The sequence below is a fragment of the Salvelinus alpinus genome, chromosome 1 (genome assembly GCF_045679555.1).
Source record: "Salvelinus alpinus chromosome 1, SLU_Salpinus.1, whole genome shotgun sequence".
Taxonomy (NCBI): domain Eukaryota; kingdom Metazoa; phylum Chordata; class Actinopteri; order Salmoniformes; family Salmonidae; genus Salvelinus; species Salvelinus alpinus.
In genome coordinates, this window is record NC_092086.1 from 56356206 (window position 1) to 56384162 (window position 27957).

Consider the following 27957-nt stretch of genomic DNA (forward strand, 5'->3'; position numbering starts at 1 on the left):
GCAAGGGGAACAACTACTCCAAGTCTCAGAGCGAGTGACGTTTGAAACGCTATTAGCGCGCGCCCTGCTAACTAGCTAGCCATTTCACATCGGTTACACCAGCCTAATCTCGGGAGTTGATATGCTTGAAGTCATAAACAGCGCAATAGCTACTGGGAAACGCACGAAAGTGCTGTTTGAATGAATGCTTACGAGCCTGCTGCTGCCTACCATCGCTCAGTCAGACTGCTCTATCAAATCATAGACTTAATTGTAACATAATAACACACAGAAATACGAGCCTTTGGTCATTAAAATGGTTGAATCCGGAAACTATCATTTCGAAAACAAAACGTTTATTCTTTCAGTGAAATACAGAACCGTTCCGTATTTTATCTAACGGATGGCATCCCTAAGTCTAAATATTGCTGTTACATTGTACAACCTTCAATGTTATGTCATAATTATGTACAATTCTGGCAAATTAATTATGGCCTTTGATAGGAATAAATGGACTTCACACAGTTCGCAATGAGCCAGGCGGCCCAAACTGCTGCATATACCGTGACTGCTTGCACGGAACGCAAGAGAAGTGACACAATTTACGTAATTATAAGAAATTCATGTTAGCAGGCAATATTAACTTCTTGACGCTAGGGGTCAGATTTTTATTTTTTATTTTTTAAATAACGTTCCCAAGGTAAACGGACTATTTCTCAGGTCCAGATCGTAGAATATGCATATAAATTTACAGATTGGGATAGAAAACACTCCAAAGTTTCCAAAACTGTCAAAATATTGTCTGTGAGTATAACAAAACTGAATCTGCAGGCAAAAACCTGAGGAAATCCAACCCAAGTGATTTTTTAAAATTTTAATTTATCTGTGTTTTCTTGCCCGTCTTTCTTCCATTTAAAGGGGTATCAACCAGATTCATTTTCCAATGGCTTCCTCAGGCTGTGACCAGGCTTTAGACATAGTTTCAGGCTTTTATTTTGAAAAATGAGCGAGATTTTTCAAAACTAGTCAGGTGTCCTTTGATTAGTTCCTGTGCACGAGGGGGGTAGCTCTCCATTTTCTTTCTCTCTTTTATTGAATAGGTTACGGTCGAAATATTATCGATTATGTTTGTTAAAAACAACCTGAGGATTGATTATAAAAAACATTTGACATGTTTCTACGAACATTACAGATACTTTTTGGAATTTTCGTCGAACGGAACGAGGCTTTGGTTTTCTGAACATAACGCGCAACCCAAAAGGCGTTTTTTTGTTATAAAAGTAATATTTATCGAATAACTGGGAGTCTCGTGAGTGCAAACATCCGAAGATTATCAAAGGTAAGCGATTAATTTTATTGCTTTTCTGACTTTCGTGACCATGCTAATTTGGGGCTAGCTGTTCTAGCATTGATTGATACACTCACAAAAGCTTGGATTGCTTTCGCTGCAACGCATATTTTCAAAATCTGACACGATAGGTGGATTAACAACAAGCTAAGCTGTGTTTTGGTATATTTCACTTGTGATTGCATGATTATAAATATTTGTAGTAATATTTTGCGCCCTGCAATTCAGCGGGATAAAAAAACTCTGAAGTTTCTAAAACTGTTTGAATGATGTCTGTGAGTATAACAGAACTCATATGGCAGGTGAAAACCTGAGAAAAATCCAACCAGGAAGTGGGAAATAGTTGAGGATTGTAGTTTTTCAAAGCTTATTAATAGACAGTGTCTATGGGGTTAAGTTGCACTTCCTAAGACTTCCACTAGATGTCAACCGTCTTTAGAAACTTGTTTCAGGCTTCTGCTATAAAGGAGGGGGGAATGGGAGCTGAATGAGTCATGGGTCTGGCAGAGTGTCTCAGGCTCGTGACGCGCGCACCCGACAGAGTTAGCTCTCGTTCCAGTGCTTTGCTGCAGACAATGTAATTCTTCGGTTGGAACATTATTGATGATTTATGTTAAAAACATCCTAAAGATTGATTCCATACATCGTTTGATATGTTTCTACGACCTGTAACGGAACTTTCGAGTTTTTGTCTGGACGCAGTGCTCATGAAGATGGATTACTGGGCTGACCACGCTAACAACTAGTGGCTATTTGGACATAAATGATGGACTTTATGGAACAAATCAGTCATTTATTGTCGAACTGGGATTCCTGGGAGTGCATTCTGATGAAGATCATCAAAGGTAAGTGAATATTTATCATGTTATTTCTAACTTCTGTTGACTCCAACATGGCGGACATTTCTTTGGCTGGATTGGGCTCTGAGCGCCGTACTCAGATTATGCTTTTTCCGTAGTAAAAAAAAAAAATCTGACACAGCGGTTGCATTAAGGAGAAGTCTATCTTTAATTCTGTGAATAACACTTGTATATTTTATCAATGTCTATTATGAGTATTTCTGGGATTTCTGTGGCTATCTGCAAAAACACTGGATGTTTTGGAATCAAAACATTACTGCACGTAACGCGGCAATGTAAACATATTTTTGGATATAAATATGCACATTATCGAACAAAACATACATGTATTGTGTAACATGATGTCCTATGAGTGTCATCTGAGGTTAGTGATTCATTTTATCTATATTTCTGCTTTTTGTGACTCCTATCTTTGGCTGGAAAAATGTCTGTGTGTTTTTTTGACTTGCCTCTGAACTAACATAATCATATGTTGTGCTTTCGCTGTAAAGCCTGTATTGGACTTGTTAATGTGTGAAAGTTACATATTTCAAAAAAATATTTTTGAATTTCCCGCGCTGCCTTTTCAGAGAAATGTTGTCGAGGGGTTCCGCTCGTTAAATCATCACCGTTTATCGAAGTAGGCGCATCGATTATATGCAACGCAGGACACGCTAGATAAACTAGTAATATCATCAACCATGTGTTGTTAACTAGTGATTATGTTAAGATTGATTGTTTTTTATAAGATAAGTTTAATGCTAGCTAGCAACTTACCTTGACTTCTTGCTGCCCTCGCGTAACAGGTAGTCAGCCTGACACGCAGGCTCCTCGTGGAGTGCAATGTAAGGCAGGTGGTTAGAGCGTTGGACTAGTAACCGGAAGATTGCAAAAACGAATCCCCGAGCTGACAAGGTAAAAATCTGTCGTTCTGCCCCTGAACAAGGCAGTTAAACCCACCGTTCCTAGGCCGTCATTGAAAATAAGAATGTGTTCTTAACTGACTTGCCTAGTTAAATAAAAGGTGTATAAAAAAAATAATAAAAATAAATAAATAAAAAGAGCTGCTGCTGATGACCAAATAGCTGGCTGCATTCAGTGACAGAGCTACATAAGCACAGTGGAAAATAGTCAAGCACTGCACTGGTAGGGCTCAAGTTTAATCTTTTGTCTGATTCTGTAGTTTTTTCCCCAAATTACATTTTGTGTTTCCCTGTTTCTCCATTTTTAAGGTCGACAACAATGCTTGAATCACATCAGACGACCACTAGCCAGAGACTGTTTGGTTAGCAATGTTTCTGTAGCGCTCATGTGATTGAGTTTGCAAATCAAATGACCACTGGATTGATGCAAATAATCATATCATTCTGCCAGGTATGTCATTTAAATTGACAAGGTTTTTGCAAACATTTCCAAAGTAGACGATGGTTGTCGTTACATTAGTATCGTCGCAAACGGCTACACAAAGCTGTAGACAAAATGCGCACAGCCACGGTGTGCCGTTGCCTCTTGAGAAATCTGAAGGACAATACGAATCACTGATTCATGTCTTACAATTATCTTGGCCAAAAATCATGCCTTTTCATTGCGTGTTAAACAGTGTGTGTGTTTGTGTGTGGTCGACTGAGGCTGTGTGTGGTCGACTGAGGCTGCAGTACAGAAGAGGCCGACAGGGACAGACAATGGGAACAAGCAGCAGTAGCAGCAGACAGGAGGATGACATCCACTAAGGAAGGAACTGACAGGTCCTCCACAAACAGGGTAGTGTTCATTGGGGCACACAACGGAAAACATTTGAAAATGTGTTGCTTGTGTTTGCAATGAAAGTGAGCGTTTCCTCATTGGACATAATGGACACATCCAGGACAATTCTCTCCCTGTTTTAAACATAACACCACCACCCAGCTCTTACAGACACAGGAGGAGGACAGAGGATGGGGGAGGAGTCTGTGGCAGGTACAGGCAGACAGCTCAGGGACAGACGGGAGGGCTCCCTCTATGGGGACAGAGGCTGTTCGTTAGGTAGCTTCTAGCTAGCCACAACACCAGGCTGATGCTCCAGCTGGTTCGGGATGCAGTGTTCTCTGGAACTAGGAACCTGCCGACGTATACACAGCACCACCAGATGGTTCACAACAGCCAGGCAACAACAATCAGGGAATCCAAGGACACACACACAGTACAAAGTACACCATTTCTCCCCACTGTGTCTATTGCTCCACTATTGGGTCTAGTTTATTGCGATAATTTAAAACCTCAACTGCTGACTGAACCTATTTGACCAGATAAGATGACACTGAGCAAACATGATTAGCTCAGGCAAAGAGAGGCCACACAAGTCCTGTTGGCTTTCACCAGGTTTTCCTGCGATTTCCCATGTTTGAAGAGATTTTTTTTAGCAACCCCCCCTTTCATTTTTAATTTTTTTTTTTTTACACCTAGGCGGCATCCCAAATGGCACCTTATTCCTTATGTAGTGCACTACTTCTGACCATTTCAAGAGTAGCTTACTATAGGGAATAGGTTGCTATTTGAGACGTGTTCCCTAATCAGGTCAACTTGGGCCCATTCTCACCTTCACACCTTCGGCCTGATAAGTGACAGTAACACAGGTTTGGTTTCAATTGGAAAGAGGGACCTGTACACAATGGTAGTCCAGCAGACAATGGACATGTAAATGTCAAAAACACTAATCTCATCAGGAGTGGAAGTGGCTAGTTGAGTAGCTGACAAAGTCGCTGAATAAGGCTTGATGGCCAAAACACATCCATTGTGACTGCTGATGATTAAACTAAGTCGGCTCCGGGTTTGACCTTATCATTTTTCTTGACTAACAGCATCCATAGAAAAGTTAGCCCAGTCTGGATGCATCCCAAATAGCACCCTATTCCCTACATGGTGCACTACGTTTAAACAGAGCCCGTATGGGTTAGGTTTTGATAGTTCTGTCACTGGGGGGGGGGGCTCTGTCTTGGTGCATTACACAACTACACTTCAAAAGACAGCATTAAAAACATAAATCGCTATGACAAATTATTTCCTGCTATGGTCCAAAAGGTCAACACATTTTTACAACCTACTTAATATACCACGGCCCGTATTCACTAAGTCTCAAGAGTCGGAGTGCTGCTGTGCTGATCTAGGATCAGTTTTCGATTATATGGATTGGGGGACCTGATCCTTGATCAGCACTATCTCCAACTCTGATGCACTTTGTAAATACGACTCAGCAGAGGCAGATTGCTACAAGAGGTGAAGATAAACGCTGCCGCTGGCTGACTTCCTGCCTACCGGTGTGTGTGTGTGTGTGTCTCACCACACCCCCACTGCTCTGGGCTCTGGAATAACAGTTGACCTTTGACCTGGACATAGATCACCACAGACTGCCGAGGAATGTTGTGAAAGAAGGGAGGAAGTGGCTCTGGTTACAGAGAGGCCTAGGCGAGGCCAGGAAATCAGGTTCTGCCAGTGACTGACACTTGAAAACCAGAGGGGGGGAACTTGTCCTAAATGGCACCCTATTCCCTATATAGTGCACTACTTTTTAATGAGCACCACAGAGAATAGGGTGCTATTTGGGACACACACACACATACACCTCATGTTAGGTTACAAAATAGAGGTACTGTATCTACTAGGCTAATCTATTCCATCTAGAAAGTAAATAATAATTTGTGTTTTACAGGGGAGGTAGCTGCAGCCAGTAGGAACGTAGGCCAGAGGATCCCACTCCACACACCAGGCAGTAAGAGACATCCGGCTATGAGTAGGTCCCAAATGACTACTTGTGACTAGGGATGTGACCAAATGGAAAAATGTCCTTGATGTTTAAACAGCAAAACACATTTTTTACATAGAATTTTCACAAAAAAACTATGTGAATTCACAATGCAGCTGCGCTGCTGCCAGCATTGGTTTAGGTCTCATGGTGCGTTCCCTTTCAAATGGTTAAGCATTGCACCTGTACTACCATTACTTGACCTCAACTCCACCTCACAAAGTTGGCATTTCCTTCTCATTTAACTTCACAGTATTGCCAAACAGGACTTCGCTGCTGTCACTTGCCTTTCTCTGCCATTTTTCGAACTTAACGACGATGACAGTGGTGGAGAGCAGACTCCAAAAATAACTGATTCCACGACTCCTCGAACATCAACTCCCACTGACCACCATTTCTGAGTGTTAAAATTCAATGCCGCTAGGATTTGACTCCTAAGATTCTTTACTTTTGGAAAGGAGGAGACTGATTAGTTGCCGTACTTTATAGCGAGCTAGCGAGGAATCTTTATAGCGAGCTAGCAAGGGATGGAGAGAGAGGGGAGGGGCACAGTATAGGCAGGTCAGCCACCAGATGGGTCTAGTGCACTGTTCTATCGGCAATCAAAAGCACTCTTCATTCTGGAATTTCATATTTGGACACAAACTATAGTGAATGTTAGTCATGCCACAAAAATCTGAATTGAATCATTCCCAAACATTCGAGAAACAAACTATTGGTTTGATGATGAGGGAAATACACGGCCTATAGACTAATGGGCCGAGCCTATTTCATTTGAACTCTTTCCGTCAGTCCAAGAGAGGTAGCATCTGTGGCACCTACAGTATTTTGTGCGTCAGACAGTGACGCCACATCTTCACCCAGTGGGGGTCTGCAATGGGCACCGCATGCTTTCTGTCAGCCTGGCCAGGAATTAGGCTGTGTCTGTGTCCCAAATAACGCCCCATTACCTACATCGGGGATCATCAACTAGATTCAGCCGTGGGCCAATTTAGTCTTGGGCGGGTGGTTGAGGGGCCGGAACATAATTACAAATAATTAGTAGACTGCAAATTGACCACAAGAAGCCCAAACAGATATATTTGAGTAAAACATTTCAAACCTTGCTTAATTGCTCAATTAAAATCAATTGGAGATGATTTCCTGGTGTTTTTACTATCTTACTTCCAACAATGAAAAAGCAAAAAAAAAAAAGTATATTTGAAAACTGGGGGGGGGGGGGGGGGGCAAATAAAACCACCCGCAGGCCACCAATTGGGGGAACACTGCCTTAAATAGCGAACTACTTTGGACCAGGGACGCTAACTACCTCTCACTTCAGCGGAGAACTGCTCTCACCCACGTGCATGCAGGCTCACGCACACATCTGGCATGCCACAAAACGCCTTTTATTTGGGGGGGGGGGGCAACTGAGTCAGAGGTATGCGTCATGTCTGACTGTTCAGAGCCTTCCTCTCTCTCTCTGGCTGTGAGTGAGGCAACACCACCCACACACTAGGGCTGGGCGATATTTGGGCAGACGTATTCCACGATATGCTACTCCAAATATTGCCGATATCTGATATTACCGTGTTGCATTGTTAATGAAAAAATAATTCCACTGTGCTTATTTATGATCTTATAGTCAGTCGCCTTTTCATAAAAAAAATACACTTATGACGGGAAAAAAAGGGGTTATTTGTTTAGACTTCATGTTGAACATATTGATACGACTGCACAGTTTTGAATTGGAAAGTTCAAATATCACCAATAGTCAATATTATCATATAGTCTATCAGCCCAACCCTAACACACAGACTGCTGCTGGTGACAAGCCTACATTAAATCAGGTTAGGTTTGTGTTCAGTCCAAGTCACACAACACTGTGGTGAAACACTCCCAGTGACTCTCTCTCTCTCTGACTGACCATAGGTGGACCAAACACACAGGGTGGTGTGCAACAGGAGCGAAAAGATTCAATACTGAAGACAACAATCTGTGTTTACAGTGGGCAAAAAGCCAGGACGAAAGGGTGAGGAGAACACACACCAAGAATGGAGGGGAGAGAGTGACAACACTCACGTACGAGTCACTGAGTCACTTAGTAAACAAAAACACAGAGAACTGGAGCCAAAGGACACCCCTTGCTCTCCTTCTCCCTCCCTCCCACCCGGGCTGAACTCACCGGACCAGTTCATTCACCAAGGCATTTCCTGGAATCAGGACACGTTTCCCCCCCCCAAAAAAACCCATTCTGCCACAACAAATACAACACACTCTTTCTCCCCTCACCTCTCCCACCAGGAGGGTTATAGGCAGAATGGTGGATAATAATGCAATCCTACAAACCAACAATTTCCACAGGCTTTAAATTAATAAGCTACATCAGAGAAAATGACACATTAATAGGTCATATTTGAGAAAGTTGCCCACAAACAAAGACTTCTCTGTAAACTGCAGCTTTCTGTTTCGGTTTCATGTTTTAGATTAGGTGTCCTCCATACAGTACAAATGCAAGCTGTAGGCTTAGTATATGTACACTGAATAAAAATAGAAATAAACGTATTACTCTTAAATGTTGTTTATATTCCTGTTAGTGAGCATTTTTACTTTGGCAAGATAATCTATTCACCTGACAGGTGTGGCATATCAAGAAACTCATTAAACAGCATGATCATTACACAGGTGCACCTTGTGCTGGGGACAATACAATGTGCAGTTTCCTCACAACACAATGTCACAAATGTCTAAAGTTGAGGGAGCGTGCAATTGGCATGCTGACTGCAGGAATGTCCACCAGAGCTGTTACCAGAGAATCGAATGTTAATTTCTGAACCATAAGCCGCCTCCAACGTCGTTTTATAGAATTTGTTAGGTGTCGTGTGGGCAAGTGGTTTGCCGATGTCAACATTGTGAACAGAGTGCCCCATGGTAGTGGTGGAGTTATGGTATAGGCGGGTATAAGCTAAGGACAACAAACACAATTGCAATTGCAATCTATGGAAATTTGAATGCACAGAAATACTGTGACGAGATCCTGAGGCCCATTTTATTTTATTTTTAAAGGTATCTGTGACCAACAGATGCATATATGCGTTTCCAGTCATGTGAAATCCAAAGTTCAGGGCCTAATGAACTTATTTCGATTGACTGATTTCCTCATATGAACTGTAACCCAGTAAAACCTTTGAAATGGTTGCACGTTGCGTTTATATTTTTGTTCCGTGTATTTAACACGGAATAGCCTAGTATTATGAGAAAGTCTCCCTTGAATGGGAAACATGGGAGAAGCCTAATTTTTTATTTATCTGTATCGGCCAAACGTTACCTTTTCACAGAGACAGAAGAAAAATGTGCCATTTTTTCCAAAAGAGCATCCAGAGTCTGAAAATCCAGCAGATCGTTAGACTTGGCATGCATCTTGTAATCCATCTAGAAGCTTCCCTCAACACAAAGCAAAAAAAAAGAAAATAACAGGAGAAGTTTGGCTCCCTTTCTCTCCTTTTCCCACAAACACAGGAAGAGAGATCGGTTCTGTTTAAGGTTCCAATCTAGTTCCGTTTCACAAAATCCATCCACAATAATCCACACATGATTAATCCATTGATCCAGGCTTAAGTGATGGGTATTCCTTGAAAATGTTTTTAAAAAACAGAAAAGGGCCAGGGATCGGGGTAAGATTATGCCCGTGGAGGCCTGACTGAAGCCGGCTGGCTGAGTTAGCTGTGTGTGCCGGTCTCCTTCGCTCTACCCCCTCCCCCTCTCAGCAGCAGCACAACGGCCCAGCAGCCACAGGCTCCTCGCCCCATTGTGTGTGTCCACCCCGGGCCTCCCCCACTCACAAGCAGCAAGAGTGAGAAAGGAAGGAGGACAGCGCTCCGGTAAAAAAAAAAAATTATCCAGGAGGAGAGCTTGCTTCTTCCCTTTCTCCCGTAGCTCTTCTCTCTCTCTCAAAACACACACACAGCAAACGGCGTGCGGTGGTTATTCAACGGTGAAAATGGCTCTGCTGTTCCGCTTCCTCATTGAGCGCTAGTCTCAGCCCACAGCTCGTTACCCCTCCCTCTCCCTACGCTCTCACTCCACCCCTCCCTTTTCCCCCCTCAATAGCTTGAGGTCCCTCCCTCTCTCTCTCCCTCCCTCTCTCTCCCCACACCTTTGGCACCCCACCCCCTCCCTCCTTCCAATTCACCCTGCCCCTCCCCCACTTGCCGTTCTCCTTTCGGGCTGATCTTGTGAACCAACGCCTGCCTACCCCCACCAAACCAAAGGCTACCTTATCTACTGCTCTCGCTCCCCCTCCATTCCTCCCCCCTCTCCCCCCCTACATCCCTCCCTCTCTCCCCACCACGCTGCTCCACACACACATTCACACAGCACGTCTAGACTAATACAAAAGCATCCACGCCGGCCGGGCTTTTGTCAATGCAAAGAGAAATAGAAACAACGAGAGAGAGATAATATGTAAGACAATACTATAAGGAGGGGGAGGACCGAACAATCCATTCCTTCTTCACAAGGCCAACGGGCCGCCGCTGCTAAATTGTTAATACAAAATGTGGGATGGTAAGCATTTTCAGTGTCAAACAAAACCAGATATAAAGTAGAAAAGACAATGGAGCTATTTATTTTATTTCACCTTTATTTACCCAGGTAGGCTAGTTGAGAGCAAGTTCTCATTTACAACTGCGACCTGGCCAAGATAAAGCAAAGCAGGTCGACACAAACAACAACACAGAGTTAGATGGAATAAACAAACATACAGTCAATAATACAGTAGAAAAAGTCTACATACAGTGTGTGCAAATGAGGTAGGATAAGGGAGATAAGGCAATAAATAGGCCATAGTGGCGAAGTAATTACAATTTACCAATTAAACACTGGAGTGATAGATGTGCAGAAGATGAATGTGCAAGTAGAGATACAGGGGTGCAAAGAAGCAAAATAAATAAATAAATACAGTATGGGGATGAGGTAGTTGGATGGGCTATTTACAGATGGCTATGTACAGGTACAGTGATCTGTGAGCTGCTCTGACAGCTGGTGCTTAAAGCTAGTGAGGGAGATTTGAGTCTCCAGCTTCAGTGATTTTTGCAGTTTGTGACAGTCATTGGCAGCAGAGACCTGGAAAGAAAGGCAGCCAAAGGAGGAATTGGCTTTGGGAGTGACCAGTGAGATATACCTGCTGGAGCGCGTGCTACGGGTGGGTGCTGCTATGGTGACCAGTGAGCTGAGATAAGGCGGGGCTTTACCTAGCAAAGACTTGTAGATTACCTGGAGCCAATGGGTTTGGCGACGAATATGAAGCGAGGGCCAGCCAACGAGAGTGCAGTGGTGGGTACTATATGGGGCTTTGGTAACAAAACGGATGGCACTATATATTTTAAAATAAGATATCCTTTGAGAAATATATATTACCAAAATAAAAACTAGACAAGGATAATCTAAAATTCTCAAAATGCCATGGGGCTCCCAATTGATTTGGTTATGTTTGAGTCACTATCACTCAGATAGCATAAGAACACGGCGTAAACCATAGAGAAATGTGTAGAATTGCTTTAAAATAACCAACATTTTGTCTCTGCGGCCAATAGTAAGGCCTCAAAAAAATTGGTCGGAGACTGCGCCGTTGGCTGGGAAAAAATCCTACGGGAGACAGTGGATATTCATCTCCCACAACAAACTGATCAACTCAGACACAGGGGAGAAATTTGGCATGAGACAAAGTTCAAACATAGTGGTTCTTCCTTTAAAAGTTACGAGTTTATGCTGCGACCGTTAGTGGTAGATGGTGGCATTCTGTCATTGCACCACACTATCACAAGGGGGAGTTAGAACGCTGATCTATCGGTAGTCTAAACTGTGGCACAAATTGACAATCTTTTCGTAAATGAATGGAGGCGTTTTCAGTCATAGTCTCTTCTCTGGCACTAGAGTCCTACATTAGGCAACAACAACATAAAATTGTCGCTGGTTATTTTAGAACTGGGGTAAATACAATGAGGAATTTCACTTCACATGTGGACGGACGATTTATCGAAAAATAAGCATGGTGGGCTTTTGGTTTCTCTCCCTCTAAAAACAGAAATTAAATCATTCTAAATTACAAACTGGCTTTATTTACAAATTAGTATGAATGTCTCACCCCATGTTCAAGAATGGCCCTTTTCCCTTTATTCAGATTACAACCGATCACTTTTGGTTACTTGAAAACAAAATCTCCAAAAAATTGTTATTTTTTTAAACAAGCCATAGAAAGTTGGTTTCAATTTAAGTAAGGAACTTGTCTGTTGGTCGTGCATTAAAAAGACCAAAATTGGCTAAAGAAAATTGTGAAAAATAAAAATATATACCAGTTTTATTTAATGCAAGCTCTGTGTCAGATTTCAAAAAAGCTTTACAGCGAAAGCACACCATGGAATAATCTGAGTACAGCGCTCAAAGACAAAAACAAGCCATACAGATACCCGCCATGTTGTGGAGTCAACAAAAGTCCGAAATAGCATTATAAATATTCACTTACCTTTGATCTTCATCAGAATGCACTCCCAGGAATCCCAGTTCCACAATAAATGTTTGTTTTGTTCGATAAAGTCCATTATTTATGTCCAAATACCTCCCTTTTGTTCGCGCGTTTAGTTCACAAATCCAAATTCACAAGGCGCAGGCACTTAGTTCAGACGACAGTTCCATTACAGTTCGTAGAAACATGTCAAACGATGTATAGAATCAATCTTTAGGATGTTTTTATCATAAATCTTCAATAATGTTTCAACCGGACAATTCCTTTGTCTTTAGAAATGAAAAGGAACAGAGCTCGCTCTCACGGCCGCACGCCTGACTTAGCTCATGGCATTCTGCCAGACACCTGACTCAAACAGCTCTTATTCGCTCCCCCTTCACAGTAGAAGCCTGAAACAAGGTTCTAAAGACTGCTGATATCTAGTGGAAGCCTTGGGAAGTGCAATTGGACCAAATTTTACACGGTATATTGGATAGGCAAATACTTGAAAACCTACAAACCTCAGATTTCCCACTTCCTGGTTGGATTTTTTCTCAGGTTTTTGCCTGCCATATGAGTTCTGTTATACTTACAGACATCGTTCAAACAGTTTTAGAAACTTCAGAGTGTTTTCTATCCAAATCTACTAATAATATGCATATATTAGCTTCTGGGCCTGAGTAGCAGGCAGTTTACTCTGGGCACCTTATTTATACAAGCTACTCAATACTGCCCCCCAGCCATAAGAAGTTAAGAGGCAGCTTCTATCTTCAATATAATAATTAATTCAGAAGGTTAAACAGGTTTTAGGCCTGCGGTAGGTTATAATAAACAAACAAATTGCCTGTCAATTCATAAACCATGTGCCGTGGAATCGGTACATCGAAAATCTCTTCCCAACTATTTTGCAATCTATATGGCACAGCTGTACATTTTTTGGTCCTTAAGGAGAAGTATATCTTTAATGAGTTCTGAGACCCGATCGGTTATCCAATGATGATGATGATTATTATGAATACTATTACTGCTGAATGAAAGAGCATGGGGACTGGTCTTGATAAATCAGATTTTTATTTGGAAATGTTAGGATTCTTTTGCTCTTCACTATCACAATATTAAAAACGTTCAAATGCATTCATGAATGAAATTGCTTTAGCAGACATGTTGCGGTTGATCTGATGAAGGTTCACATGGGCCTAAGTTTCTTCAACTGTCTTTTGACTGATTAGAGCGATGTTGATTGCCTTTGCCGATCGCTCATCATCTTCAAACATCAGTGAGTAGTTGGCTTGAATAGTCTCGCTGGAAATGAAATACAATGTAAAAATTGGCAGCATACAGTGAAGACCAGCAGTCGATTTATTTAAGCATTATTAGGCCTGGAGTTCTTTTAAGAATACAAAAGAAGCCCTTGACGGGCTATCAGCAGGACAATAGACTCTTACAGAGTGCACCAAATGCACTGTTTTCTAACACATTTGGATGGAACTAAAACAAATTACTATGGGAATAAATATCACTGAATGAACAAAATATTGGAATAAAGTAGGCAACAAATTGTTGATTGCTGGAACACCAAAAATCATCCAATTGTTATAATAGGGTTTGAAGCAATAGCCTACCCGCGTGTGGTCAACTATTTCAGCACTGTTTCACGCTGCTCTGAGACAAGCAAGTCTACTTAATAAACATATACATTATAAAACAGTTATTTTTTATCGAATTCAATAATATATTGTACCACTGTAGATGCTGCAGTCAGTCAGATTTGAGTACTATTGTAATGTGTTGCCTGAAGGCCAAAATGGGCAAACTTGCAATGTATTCGATGCTTAAGTACTCTAAAACCCGATTTGCCTCAACAAAGAAATGCATCAACCCCTACAGATATTTTAATTTATTATTAACCCTGAAGTATAATTGTATAAAAGCCCCTTAGATATTAATTTAGAATCCTCAAAATGTAATTTGATCTACTACCGTACAAGTACATTTTATTGATCTGCCAATATTTTCATTTAGAGATTCCGGTAAACTCTGATGTTCCTTTTAATGTGTCCTACCAATTATTATTGGATTATTCACCATGGCAACCAACAACATGTATTTCTTAGGTTGGCTTTTGTGAAGATCAGACTGTTTTAATTTGATGTGTGTGTTTTCGACCAAATGTAAGTCAGAACAAATACTTATTTCACTTATAATATTCCTGTTGCTATTGTTATATAAATACAAGAAATGGTGTATGTAGAGGGGCTAACTTTCTTCACCAGTTCCCTTACCATTTTGTACAATTGTGTGATTAGCAAACCAGTTGGTGTACCCGTAATGTTAATTCTCTTGAGAGGAATTATGGCGTATTCTCATTGTCCTGTTGGTTTTTTCAGACTGCACAGTAGCCTAATAAACATATGCATAAAAATAAAAATAAATCGAATTCAATAACATTTCTACCACGGTAGATTATTTGGCCAATATTAAAAGCAGTCAAATGCATTTGTGAATTCAATCGCTTTATTTAATTATTTAAGGCTCATTTCTCTTCTCTGTGCTGTAGTTCTTTTCAGAATAAAGTAGGCTAATGAAGGCAACAAATTGTTGCTTACTGGAACACCCAAAGTCATCTAATTGTTATAACAGGGTTTGAAGCAATAGCCTACCCGCGTGTGGTCAACTATTTCAGCACCGTTTCACGCTGCTCCGAGACAAGCATGGGGATTGGTCTTGATAAATCAATGAGTCACTTAGTAGCCTACTCCCGACCGGTCACGTTGTACAGCGCCATATTTTCCTAACGGAAACCCTGAGGATTTCGTTTTTTATTGGAATAGAAACACCAAAATATTAATTAAATTAAGCTAATTTTCTTAAAGTCAATCCAATATACTATGTTCTTACAAAAAAAGGTTTTAAACTCAAGTACAGCCAATATTAAAAACAGTCAAATGCTTCTCAAATATGCCCTCTGGTGGTCAAACTAGCACTAACTAGCATTAACGGCAACAATGACTGACACTTAAATAGCGTGCAATAGAATTCTGCGGCAGCCCACAAGCTGTGCTGCAAATACAGCGCAACTTTTAAAGGAAGAACTACCGTACTGCCCAACAATATACTGTGGAATCATGGAATTCCCACACAAGTTAACAGAATGGCATCCCTTGCTTTACAAGCACAATAAAACACTTGTAAGCAAGTGGTAATTTCATTCAAGGCTTTGTGTGTTTGAGGGAGAGTGTGACTCAGCTACAGTGTTCCCCAGAAGACAGTTAATTTCCCCCCCCCCCCGGTAAATCATCCAGCCATCTGTCTCCAGAAACAACAGTGATTCACCTCATGACACTAATCAGTATGTGGAGCGTACCTCGTACCTACTGTCTACCAACATGATGATAAGAGAGGGAGACCACGTCACATACAACTGGAGAAAGAGAGATTGCGAGCGAGAGAGCAATAAGCCTGCTGTGCTGTAATTAAGACCGGGGTGTCTGAGGGTACAGTAGTACCAGGGTTTCAGTTCTGAAAATGTGGCGCCAGACATTTGACCGGCAGAATTGTCATTTACTGGACATTTGAGACATTTACCGGACCCATATGGGTGCGTAACCTGATTAGGGCGACCACCCACGGTGCTCAGAATGACAGAAATCACATTTAGATTATGGTAATTCATCTTAACAGAACATTCAAGTCGAGGATGCAAGGATGTGCGGGTCCTTTCCTTGCACTTTGAAGACGTTAGAATAACTGTCCACGTTTTCTTTTCCTCAGCCAACAAGACGAGTAAGGAACAGCAAAATCACTAGCCTATACTTAGGCAAAGCCTGAGTTTCAAGTTTGGGGAAGCACATTTCCCCCATAAAAACGCACCTTTATAATAAAGCCTTCCATGAATCATCGCATTTGCAGACTTATGTAAGATCGCCTACTATTCGTAATGTGATGAGTAGTTTAGACAGTCACAATTTAGGCTAATAATATAACTCATTCACTGTTGGCAAAAAATGACCGCTCAAATGCATGGCTGAAAGCAGATAGTGTAGAGGCCTGAGCTATATCAGATACGTTTCATCTTCCCTTGCACGGGAAAAACACATTTCATGTAATTCTACTAAACTTTGACTGGAGACATTAGCAGAACCTTTTTTAATACGACAAATGACAGGGTAGCCTACGGTGCTGACACTGACAAACAGATCAATAAAAACAATGTTGTCCATATAATAGGCCTACGAGAAGGGGAGACAAATAGAATGACGTCCGTCTAAACAGGAGGAAATTGTCCAAAAACAAACTTAAGTGGCACTGACCCAACAATGAGTGTGAATATGTGCCGTGAGCACCGGGGATATGGTCGACGCTCTCCGCTGGTGCCAATAAGACAGGCCGACTATTGTTCGCTCAATTAAGCTTAGAATTTTAATAACTAAAGGACATTAGTATATATTCATTGTCTTCTCTTTACAGCAATAGCCATTTGCATTCCAAAGTATGTTTTTCTGCGATTTAATTTGGAAATATTGCGATATTACTGGCTGAGCCTATACTTTTCACTGATAGGTGCAACTCAACAATAATCTATTTGGTATTTGCAGCATCAATTGCGTGAGCTGCCTTTCCGATTACAGGCAATGTGACTGTAGGCAAAACAATGTTTTTTTTTTGTAAGGCTAGGGGAAGCTAATGATCCTCTGTGGCCAATTCATGCTTTAGTAGCCTATTTGAATGATTGTATTTATGTATAGACAGGAGTAGGCTAATAAGGCTATATCATTTTATCAATTTAATTCACTTAGGGAAAGCTTCCCCTAGCCTTTTTATTTATTTGACCTTTATTTAACTAGGCAAGTCAGTTAAGAACAAATTCTTATTTTCAATGACGGCCTAGGAACCTTTCGGTTACTAGTCCAACGCTCTAACCACTAGGCTACGCTGCTGCCTTATGGACACGCCGCCTATGAGCCTGTCAATCTACTATCCACCATAGTAGAAAAGTTTACATATTCTATTGATCAGTTTGTCGAGAAAGAAATAGCCTAAACAGACTCTGGGACGATAGATCCCAAACTCATACAACTAGTATGACCAAAAATAAAGTTAAAAAAATATTATTTTTTTTTACTTCACCCTGATAATTGTCCGGTGTCGATTTTATTTATCGTCCACTTCCTTATTTTTAAAAATGGACAAAAGCCGGCTAACGAAAACCCTGAGTAGCACCCTGAGCTCAACCAATTGAACGACACCCCTGGGGCACATTTACCTCATGGCTCCTAGGCACAGATCAGGGCTCTGTTCAGGGGGAGTGCAACGTCACAGAACAAATGTTCAGGTTGAAATGTATTGTGTGGAACATATATCGTTGTCTGTCAGACCATTTGTTCACTGTTCAATTGACCTAAATCACCTGATTGTGTTACGCAAGAGAGAGCGAGACGGAGAGAAAGGGAGATAGAGGGAAAGAAAGAGACACAGAGATGGAGAACGAGATAGAGGGAGGGAGATTAAGAGAGTACAGTTACATGCACACAATAATACGACTGTAGACTCAATTTCATATAAATAGTTCAATTAAAACATTTACATGCTTTGTAAGAAGAATGACTTCTCTAATAATCCTGTGTAAATGACATCTGAAATCAAGCTACCTGATGGGACTTGTGATAAATGCAGAAAAATCGGCTATCAAAATCAACGCTCTACCACAGTGGCCATGTTATTTTTGCAAAGACTATTTGATTCTAGGATTGGACAAAGTTAGGATGTGAACACTATTTCTAAGATGCATACTGGTGTTTTTTGGAACTCACTTCACTTGCGCTACCAGTGAAGGCACACACGCAGATCAAATATACAGCTGGAACGCCGATTAAACAGTGTACTAATAATATGAAACATGTGTCAGAAAACCAGGTTTTAAATCGGCGTATGATTACTTTGATTTTGGCCTTATACCGATTAAGATAAGCTGAGTAAAGTGTTTACATGACTAATGCCATACTCGGCCTTCTGCCATAATCAGTTTAATATTCAATTAGTGTGTATGTACAGTGCATTCGGAAAGTATTCAGACCCCTTGACCTTTTCCACATTTTGTTACGTTAAAGCCTTATTTTACAATGGATTAAATAGTCCCCCCCCCCCCTCAATCTATAAACAATAGACAATTAAAAAGCAACATTTTAGGATCTAATTATCTGAGTAAGAACTCGGTGACTATGAAAGCTTAAACCAAGTTTATTCTTCCCAAAGGATCGAACTGCTGAATCAACAAAAACATGTTTACAATAGAGGTGGTATATGTACCCCACTTTGGGTGGAGTCTCCTCCTTCTCGCTAAACATTGCATCTTTATTGCTAGGCAGGAAACTAAGTGATGCGGGCAATAAACTTTTCCTTCTCCCTTAACTTACTTCTTGTCACTACAGGGGGTGCTGTTTCAACTTCGACATTTTGCATCTCCAAATTAAACTGCCTCGTACTCAATTCTTGCTCGTACAATATGCATATTATTATTATTATTATAATCTCTAGTTTCTAAAACCGTTTGAATTATGTCTGTGGGTGAACCAGAACTCTTTCTGCAGCGAAATCCATGACAGGACATGCGAAGCTCTGAAAAATAGTCTCTGATCTCGAATCAGTTTAAAACTCTGTGTATGCCCTATGGATGGAAATGAACTGCACCCGCCTTCCCCTGGATGTCAGTAACCAATGAGAAGTGGAATGGCGTCTCTACGTGTTTGTCAGAGTTTATAAAAGGCAATGGAGTCAGATGTACCTTCTTTTGGACGCTCGCCAGGACGCAATAGAGGATATCAGAATGGCATGCTCAAAAGCTCTCGTTATTGACCAAAGATATGTCCGTCTGTGATTTAATTCGAAATAGGTGTTAGAAACATCATAACAAAGTTATTTGAAACCGATTTATATCAGTTTATGCGAGTATATTGCTATTTTTCGGAATTTCCTTAGTATTGCGTTTGAGGATTTGGACATGTGTGTGCCGTGTAGCTATCGTTAGCTGCTAGTTCCGAAGTTGAAGAGGTCGTTTTACAACAAAGCAACGATTCTTTTGGACAAAGGACACCAAGCCCAAGATACTGATGGAAGCTCGTCCAAAAGTAAGAGTTATTTATGATTTTATTCCGTATTTATGTGGAGAAATGTAAACGCAGTTGTCGGCCATTGTTGCGGCACTAGTCTGGCTGTAGCGCACACTGGATGTCTAGAAACGTTAATTTTAAAAATCTAAATCAGCGGTTGCATTAATAACTAATGCATCTTTCATTAGCTGTCCAACCTGTATTTTTTTAGTCAATCTAATCGATAGATAATCGTAAACTTACGTGCCTTTCCAAGATGGCGCTGGCCAGAATTCATGCCATGTTTTGACAGATTACATTGCATAACCACGATTTGTGATGCTAAATATGCACATTTTCGAACAAACTCTATATGCATTGTGTAATATGATGTTACAGGACTGTCATCTGAAGAATTCTGAGAAGGTTAGTGAAACAATTAATATATTTTGGTGGCAATAACGTTATCGCTCTCTTTGCCTTGAATAAATGCTGGGGTGATGTTAGCTCATGTGGTATGCTAATATAACGATATATTGTGTTTTCGCTGTAAAACACTTAGAAAATCTGAAATATTGTCTGGATTCACAAGATGTTGGGCTTTCATTTGCTGTACGCTGTGTATTTTTCTGAAATGTTTTAAGATGAGCAATTAGGTAATACACGTTGCTCTCTGTAGTTATTCTAGTCGCTTTGGGTGACTTTTGTGATAGTGGCTGCAATGGTAAACTGTGATTTATACCTGAAAAATGCACATTTTTCTAAAAAAAACATATGCTATACCATAAATATGTTATCAGACTGTCATCTTATGAAGTTGTTTCTTGGTTAGTGGCTATATATATCTTTATTTAGTCGAATTAGTGATAGCTACTGATGGAGTAAAAAACTGGTGGAGTAAAAAAAGTGGTGTCTTTTGCTATGGTGGTTAGCTAATAGATTTACATATTGTGTCTTCCCTGTAAAACATTTTAAAAATCAGAAATGATGGCTGGATTCACAAGATCTGTATCTTTCATCTGGTGTCTTGGACTTGTGATTTCATGAACATTTGATTATATGATATCCCTGTAGCTGTAGGCTAGGCTATGCTAGTCAGCTTTTGTGATGGGGGGGATCCCGGATCCTGGGTCGGTAGCAATGAAAGGTTAACGTGACCTGACCTCGACCCCCTTCATCACTAATCCATTACTTTCTCCCCTTATCAATGCCTACCACATGTGATTGGTTTCCCTACACTCAGTACATTCCAAGCTTAATTGCACCCACCATATACCTTCCTCCAACAGATAAACATTAACTTCTGGTGAAGACCCTCTAAACCACAGCACTGAATATTTCAATAGAATACCTGATAATTAACCCAACTTCAAGTTTAAGAATCCATCACACCTTTGGCAGCGATTACAGCCTCGAGTCTTCTTGGGTATGACGCTACAAGCTTGGCACACCTGTATTTTGGGAGTTTCTCCCATTCTTCTCTACAGATACCCTTCCCCAGATCTGTGCCTTGACACAATCCTGGAGCTCTATGGACAATTCCTTCGGCCTCATGGCTTGGTTTTTGCTCTGACATGCACTGTCAACTGTGGGACCTTATATAGACAGGTGTGTGCTTTTCCAAATCATGTCCAATCAATTGAATTTACCATAGGTGGACTCCAATCAAGTTGCAGAAACATCAAGGATGATCAATGGAAACAGGATGCACCTAAGCTCAATTGAGTGATTTATGAATACTTAAATAAATAAGGCATTTATATACAATACATTTTCAAAATATCAAAAAAACCTGTTTCCACTTTGTCATTAGGGGGAATTGTGTGTAAATTGATGAGGGGAAACATTTATTTAATTATATTTAGAATAAGGCTGTAACTTAACAAAATTTGGAAAAAGTCAAGGGGTCTGAATACTTTACGAATGCACTGTAAATGTACTCAGAGAGAGATACAAAGCGAGAAAGAAAGAAAGAGGCAGAGAAAGAGACACTCAGAGGGAGAAGGAGATAGAGGGGCAGCAGGGGAATGCTATCCTCCAGGGGAGCGCGTGAGTGTGGAGGAGTAGTGGAGTGAACCACACTGCCAGCCTGGGGTCAGACACACACACACACAGGGAACAGATGTGTTGAAGACAGAGGTCTTGGCTCCCCTCCTTCCTCCCTGTAATACAATCTTCACCCCCACTAAAACACATACACTTTAAAATGGCAGTGCAGTTAAAAAACATGATTTCCCCCCCCCAAAAAAAGGGGGAGATATTTCCACAATATGCGGTTGAAATAACAGTCTGAAATTGTGAAAATTATGATTTTCCCTTTATGTGTATGAGATGTTTGGGGGAAACAAATGCCTGGAATTTCAGCCTGTTCGGGTGGGATGGAACTTTTGTCACACATCATGACGTCACAATTTGATTTGATTAAAACAGACCAATGACTGTTCATCTGGGTAAAGGGGTGAGCTCTAGACCATCTTATCAGCCAATCAGGGCTGTGTATATAAATATCTTCACATTTGTTTCTTAACACCCACACAAAACTGGGCAAAAGAGAATCGGGTAGGGCTAGGCGACATATTGAATTAATTTGATTAATTCAAATGTATGTTTGGCGTGATATTTCAAATAACTGTATCGCAAGAATCAAGCTTTCTGGTCTCGTCTCCTTCTGTGCACCTTCCCATTTACACATATACAAACACAAGCCCCTGCCACTCACAACAACAAAGATGAAAGATCACTTCTTCCTCTCTGACAAGAGCTTCAACTCGCTATTTGCATTCGGAGGTTTGGTCCAACAGATTTGGGCATATGGACACCGCAACACATTGAGACATTTTACTGTAATACAGGAGTAGTTAAGCTTTCTAATGATACCCTTTTTATGTCTCAACTCCTCAAATTGGGCGCAGATAAGACTACTAAAAACGGGAGTATCAATGAACATTGATTCTGGAAAATGAATGCAGCGTCACACGCTGCAGTACAACTAGCAGCATTTTAGCCAAAGACATATACTAGCTGTCTGGTCTGTTTTAGAAATCTGCAATAAACATAAAACACTATTATGTAAGTTATTGGCAACTGGTTCTCATTCGGGGAAATAAGGTAGGCCACTTGATTTCAACATTTGAACAAAGTGGACAGGCTCGCATGCTGTTCAAACAGTTGAGGATGAACAGAAGGGTGTGTTCATAACAATTCAACTACCATGGTAGTTAGCAGATAGATCCAAGTTGGCTGAACTTGAAATATAAAGATTAGCTGGCTACTCACTAGCACGTAGGCTTGTGCTTGAGAGATAGAAAATTAACACAGGTCTCAATCTATAATGCCTGCAGTGCTACAACAAGTTAGTCATTATTAGTGAATGTGTATTATATGCATGGTTCTGCTTAACTTTGTAACAAAAAGGACATTTTCACAGACTTGAAAGCCAGATCAGTGATTATTGCAAAAAAAGCAGGTTAAACCTTTTATAAAATAATGAAGTTATTCTGGTTGCGGAAGGCTTATATTTAGTCCAGGCTATACAAAGTGGTAGACCAACGCGTGGATACAGACAGGGGCATTCCTGTGTTTTTGCCACTTCAGAAAGTTTAAGAAAAATATGAATCATTGATGCATTTTGTCTTATGATAACTGATGTCTGGATTCTGTAATTCCATTCGCATTCTCTACAACGCAGGTTTTAAATGGCTCTTAAAAAAACACCCACTTCCAAAAATCTCTTTCACATCAAAATCCTCAATCCCACCATAGCCTATGTACAGTTGAAGTCGGAAGTTTTACATACACTTAGGTTGGAGTCATTAAAACTCGTTTTTCAACCATTCCACAAATTTCTTGTTAACAAACTAGTTTTGGCAAGTCGGATAGGAAATCTACTTTGTGCATGACAAGTAATTTTTCAAAAAAATAATTACTGAGAATATTTCACTTCTAATTCACTGTATCACAATTCCAGTGGGTCAGAAGTTTACATACACTAAGTTGACTATGCCTTTAAACAGCTTGGAAAATTCCAGAAAAGTAAGTCTTGGCTTTAGAAGCTTCTGAGAAGGCCAATTGACATAATTTCAGTCAATTGGAGGTGTACCTGTGGATGTATTTCAAGGCCTACCTTCAAACTTAGTGCCTCTTTGCTTGACATCATGAGAAAATCAAAAGAAATCAACCAAGACCTCAGACAAGAAATTGTAGACCTCCACAAGTCTGGTTCATCCTTGGGAGCAATTTCCAAACGCTTGAAGGTACCACGTTCATATGTACAAACAATAGTACGCAAGTATAAACACCATGGGACCACGCAGCCGTCATATCGCTCAGGAAGGAGACGCGTTCTCTCTCCTAGAGATGAACGTACTTTGGTGCGAAAGTGCAAATCAATCCCAGAACAACAGCAAAGGACCTTGTGAAGATGCTGAAGGAAACAGGTACAAAAGTGTCTATATCCACAGTAAACCGAGTCCTATATCGACATAACCTGAAAGGCCGCTCAGCAAGGAAGAAACCACTGCTCCAAAACCGCCATAAAAAAGCCAGACCACGTTTTGCAACTGCACATGGGGACAAAGATGGTACTTTTTGGAGAAATGTCCTCTGGTCTGATGAAACAAAAATAGAACTGGTTAGCCATAATGACCATCGTTATGTTTGGAGTAAAAAGGGGGAGGCTTGCAAGCCGAAGAACACCATCCCAACCCTGAAGCACAGGGGTGGAAGCACCATGTTGTGGGGGTGCTTTGCTGCAGGAGGGTCTGGTGCACTTCACAAAATAGATGGCATCATGCGGCAGAAGAATTATGTGGATATATTGAAGCAACATCTCAAGACATCAGTCAGGAAGTTAAAGCTTGGTCGCAAATGGTTCTTCCAAATGGACAATGACCCCAAGCATACTTCCAAAGTTGTGGCAAAAATGACAAAAGTCATGGTATTGGAGTGGCCATCATAAAGCCTTGACCTCAATCCTATAAAAAAAATTGTGGCCAGAACTGAAAAAGCATGTGCGAGCAAGGTGGCCTACAAACCTGACTCCGTTACACCAGCTCTGTCAGGAGGAATGGGCCAAAATTCACCCAACTTATTGTGGGAAGCTCGTGGAAGGCTACCTGAAATATTTGACCCAAGTTAAATAATTTAAAGGTGCTACCAAATACTAATTGAGTGTATGTAAACTTCTGACCCACTGGGAATGTGATGAAAGAAATAAAAGCTTAAATAAATCACTCTCTACTGTATTCTGACACTTAACTTTCTTAAAATAAAGTGGTGATCCTAACTGACCTAAGACAGGGAATTTTTACTAGGTCAGGAATTGTGAAAAAACTGAGTTTAAATGTATTTGGCTAAGGTGTATGTAAACTTCCGACTTCAACTGCCGAGGCAAGTTGACGCCACGTAACCCTCCCAATCAATGAAGTCACAAACACACACTACGGAATGAGTTCACAAGCCTTGGACTAGCCTACTCAAATACAATTTTCCCATATCTGTGAGATACTATAACACCCCCCGAGCACTGATTTCTATACTGTTGTCTAGCAACGACCAGTGTCAGATCTGATTTCACACATACAGCCAGTCTAGGGATGTGTCTCAAATGGCACCCTTTATTTCCTATATAGTGTACTACTTTGACCAGGACCCATAGGGTTCAAGTCAAAAGTAGTGCACTATACAGGGATTATGGTACCATAGGGCTCTGGACAAAAATAATGCACTTTAGGGATTAGGGTGCCATTTTAGACACCACTAAGGTCCCCTTCTGTACTGCAGACACTGTCCTAGCAGCATCCCCCCCATACCAGACTATCCACGTGCAATGTGCACCCCGACCCAGGGACAATACAGCAGCTGCCAGAGTGACAAAGCTCCAACTTCACCCACTCAGAGAGGCTGGAGCTGCGTCCTAAACGGTTCCCTATTCTTTTGGGCCCTGGGCAAAAGTAGCGCCTTCAAAAAATATTCAGACCCCTTGACGTTTTCCACATTTTGTGAAGTTACAGCCCAATTCTAAAAATGGATTTAATAAATACAAAATCCTCATCAATCTACACACAGTATCCCATATTGACAAAGCCAAAAACTGGTTTCGACATTTTTGCAAATCTATTAAATAAAAAACAGAAATACCTTATTTACATAAGTATTCAGGCCCTTTGCTATGAGACTCGAAATTGAGCTCAGGTGCATCCGGTTTCCTTTGATCATCTTTGAGATGTTTCTACAACTGGATTGGACTCCACCTGTGGTAAATTCAATTGATTGGGAATGATTTCGAAAGGCACACACCTGTTTATATAAGGTCCCACAGTTGACAGTGCATATCAGAGCAAAAACCAAGCCATGATGTCGAAAGAATTGTCCGTAGAGCCCCGAGACAGGATTGTGTCGAGGCACAGATGGGTATCTGTAGAGAATTTGGGATGATTTGGATTTCATTTGGGATGAATCAGGGCAGAGCTAAGACGATGGGCCCTGCCTAGCCTGCCATTCTGAAGCTGCGGGGGGCTGAGGGAAGAGACGGACTGGGGACTAGGGTTGGGCGATATTACGATAGCATCGTCTATCGATGGTGATTGACAGCCATCGTCGATGGTGACATCGTGATGTGACAGACGATGGTTTAGCCTATATCAACTTGACTGGCGCCGCACAGCAGGACAGCACACAAGAGACATTCAAAGTGATTTGCCTATTTCCATAAATATGTTATATAACCTTATATAGTTTTTTCCCCAATTCCGCAAGAGAATAACGTAGGCCAGACAGAGCATCGAATACCACCAAAACAGCACAAAAATGTCCAGTCAGAAGACATTGTTTTGTTGGATACATAGGTATTTAGGCTCCTATAGAATTATATTTTTTCTTGCCCGATTCCATTTTCTCAGTTGTTGTTGTTGTTGTTGTTGTTGTTGTAGGTTTCCGTTTCCCTGTTTATTTTTTTCGCTCTCAAAAATCCAACTTTTCTAAATAGAAAAACAACTCAATTGGATGTTCTAAGTCCACAACAATGCATAAACCACATCAGGAGACAGAGGACTATTAAATGAGAGAGAACAAAACAATATCCTATAGATATTTATTTTACAAGTTTAAGCTTATTAACCCCCTAGAGTCTAACACGGAACCCAAACCGGCTGCACGCGTGCGCCATCGTGCATAAATTAAAATATCAAAACAAACTCTGAACCAATTACATTAATTTGGGGACAGGTCAAAAAGCATTCAACATTTACGGCAATTTAGCTAGCTATCTTGCACTTGCTAGCTAATTTGTCCTATTTAGCTAGCGTGCTGTTGCTAGCTAATTTGTCCTGGGATATAAACATTGAGTTGTTATTTTACCTGAAATGCACTCCGACAATTAATCCACACATAAAACAGTCAACCGAATCATTTCTAGTCATCTCTCCTCCTTCCAGGCTTTTTCTTCTTTGAACTTATATGGTGATTGGCATCTAAACTTTCATCGTATTACCACTACGACCGACAACACAGTTCGTCTTTCAAACACCCACGTGGGCATAACCAATGAAGAGATGGCACGTGGGTATCTGCTTCTACAAACCAATGAGGAGATGGGAGAGGCAGGACTAGCAGCGCGATCTGCGTCACAAATAGAACTGACTTCTATTTTAGCCCTTGGCAACGCGAGCAGTGTGGGTGCAATAATAGAATGGAGATTTCTACATTTATTTTGCAACGCTCGCGTACACGATGCGAGCGGTGTAGTCAGGCTAATAGACTTGAATTTCGCCGTACTGCTATTAGTCCATAGAAACGCAATGAATAACCAATTCATACATTGAAAAATAGACTTTTTTTTTTAAATCAAAGTTTGTTTAAGCGTCTGTCCTATATCTGAGCGATAAGATCAGAAAATAAATGTATTACCCGTATTTAACTACTTCCATATTTACTTCCATACATTTTTTCAAATGGAACTGGGCTACCTTCAGACAAGTCTTGTGGACATCCTAGAGCATGTACATGTTCGTGGGAGTCTCAGCTTTCCATAGAGGGGTGTGTAGCCCAAACTGTTCGGACGCGACAGACAGAAGTTGGCAGATCGAAGGTACCGACTTCAGATGAGTCCAGCGACACTTGTGGAGGTCGTAGAGCAAAACGGAGAACACCATCGTGCTCGTGAGAGTCTCATCTTCCACAGAGGTTACATATTTTTAGGCCAAACCGTTCAGACCGTGTCGGGAGAAGACCGATTTTCAGGATGTCTCCTGGTCGGACAAACACTGCTGTAGCTCTGCTACCTTCCACCGCAGCACGTCGTCGGACTGAGGCAAAAAAACTGATAGCTCTTGCTTAGACGGATTTTGATGGGGATTTTTTGTTACACTACATTAGACAGTGACTCTAAGGGGTTAAGAAATAAATTATTTATGCGAGCCGGGAAAATCCTTGCATGAGAAACCAAATGG

General features: G+C 41.0%; 1 protein-coding gene across 4 annotated transcripts in view; it reads right to left on the reverse strand.

The window, feature by feature from the left end:
* The window catches only part of brd4 (bromodomain containing 4), a 68007-nt gene that overhangs the window by 32320 nt on the left and 7730 nt on the right, over positions 1-27957 (reverse strand). For 2 of the 4 annotated variants that reach the window (XM_071410495.1, XM_071410487.1), the window contains exon 1: positions 9252-9952. The exons of the other annotated variants lie outside the window; for them this stretch is intronic. In XM_071410495.1, the coding sequence (XP_071266596.1) occupies positions 9252-9355 (104 nt within the window). In that variant the 5' untranslated portion in view covers positions 9356-9952. Of the gene's footprint in view, positions 1-9251; positions 9953-27957 lie in introns of those variants that run through there. 4 annotated transcript variants of the gene reach the window in all.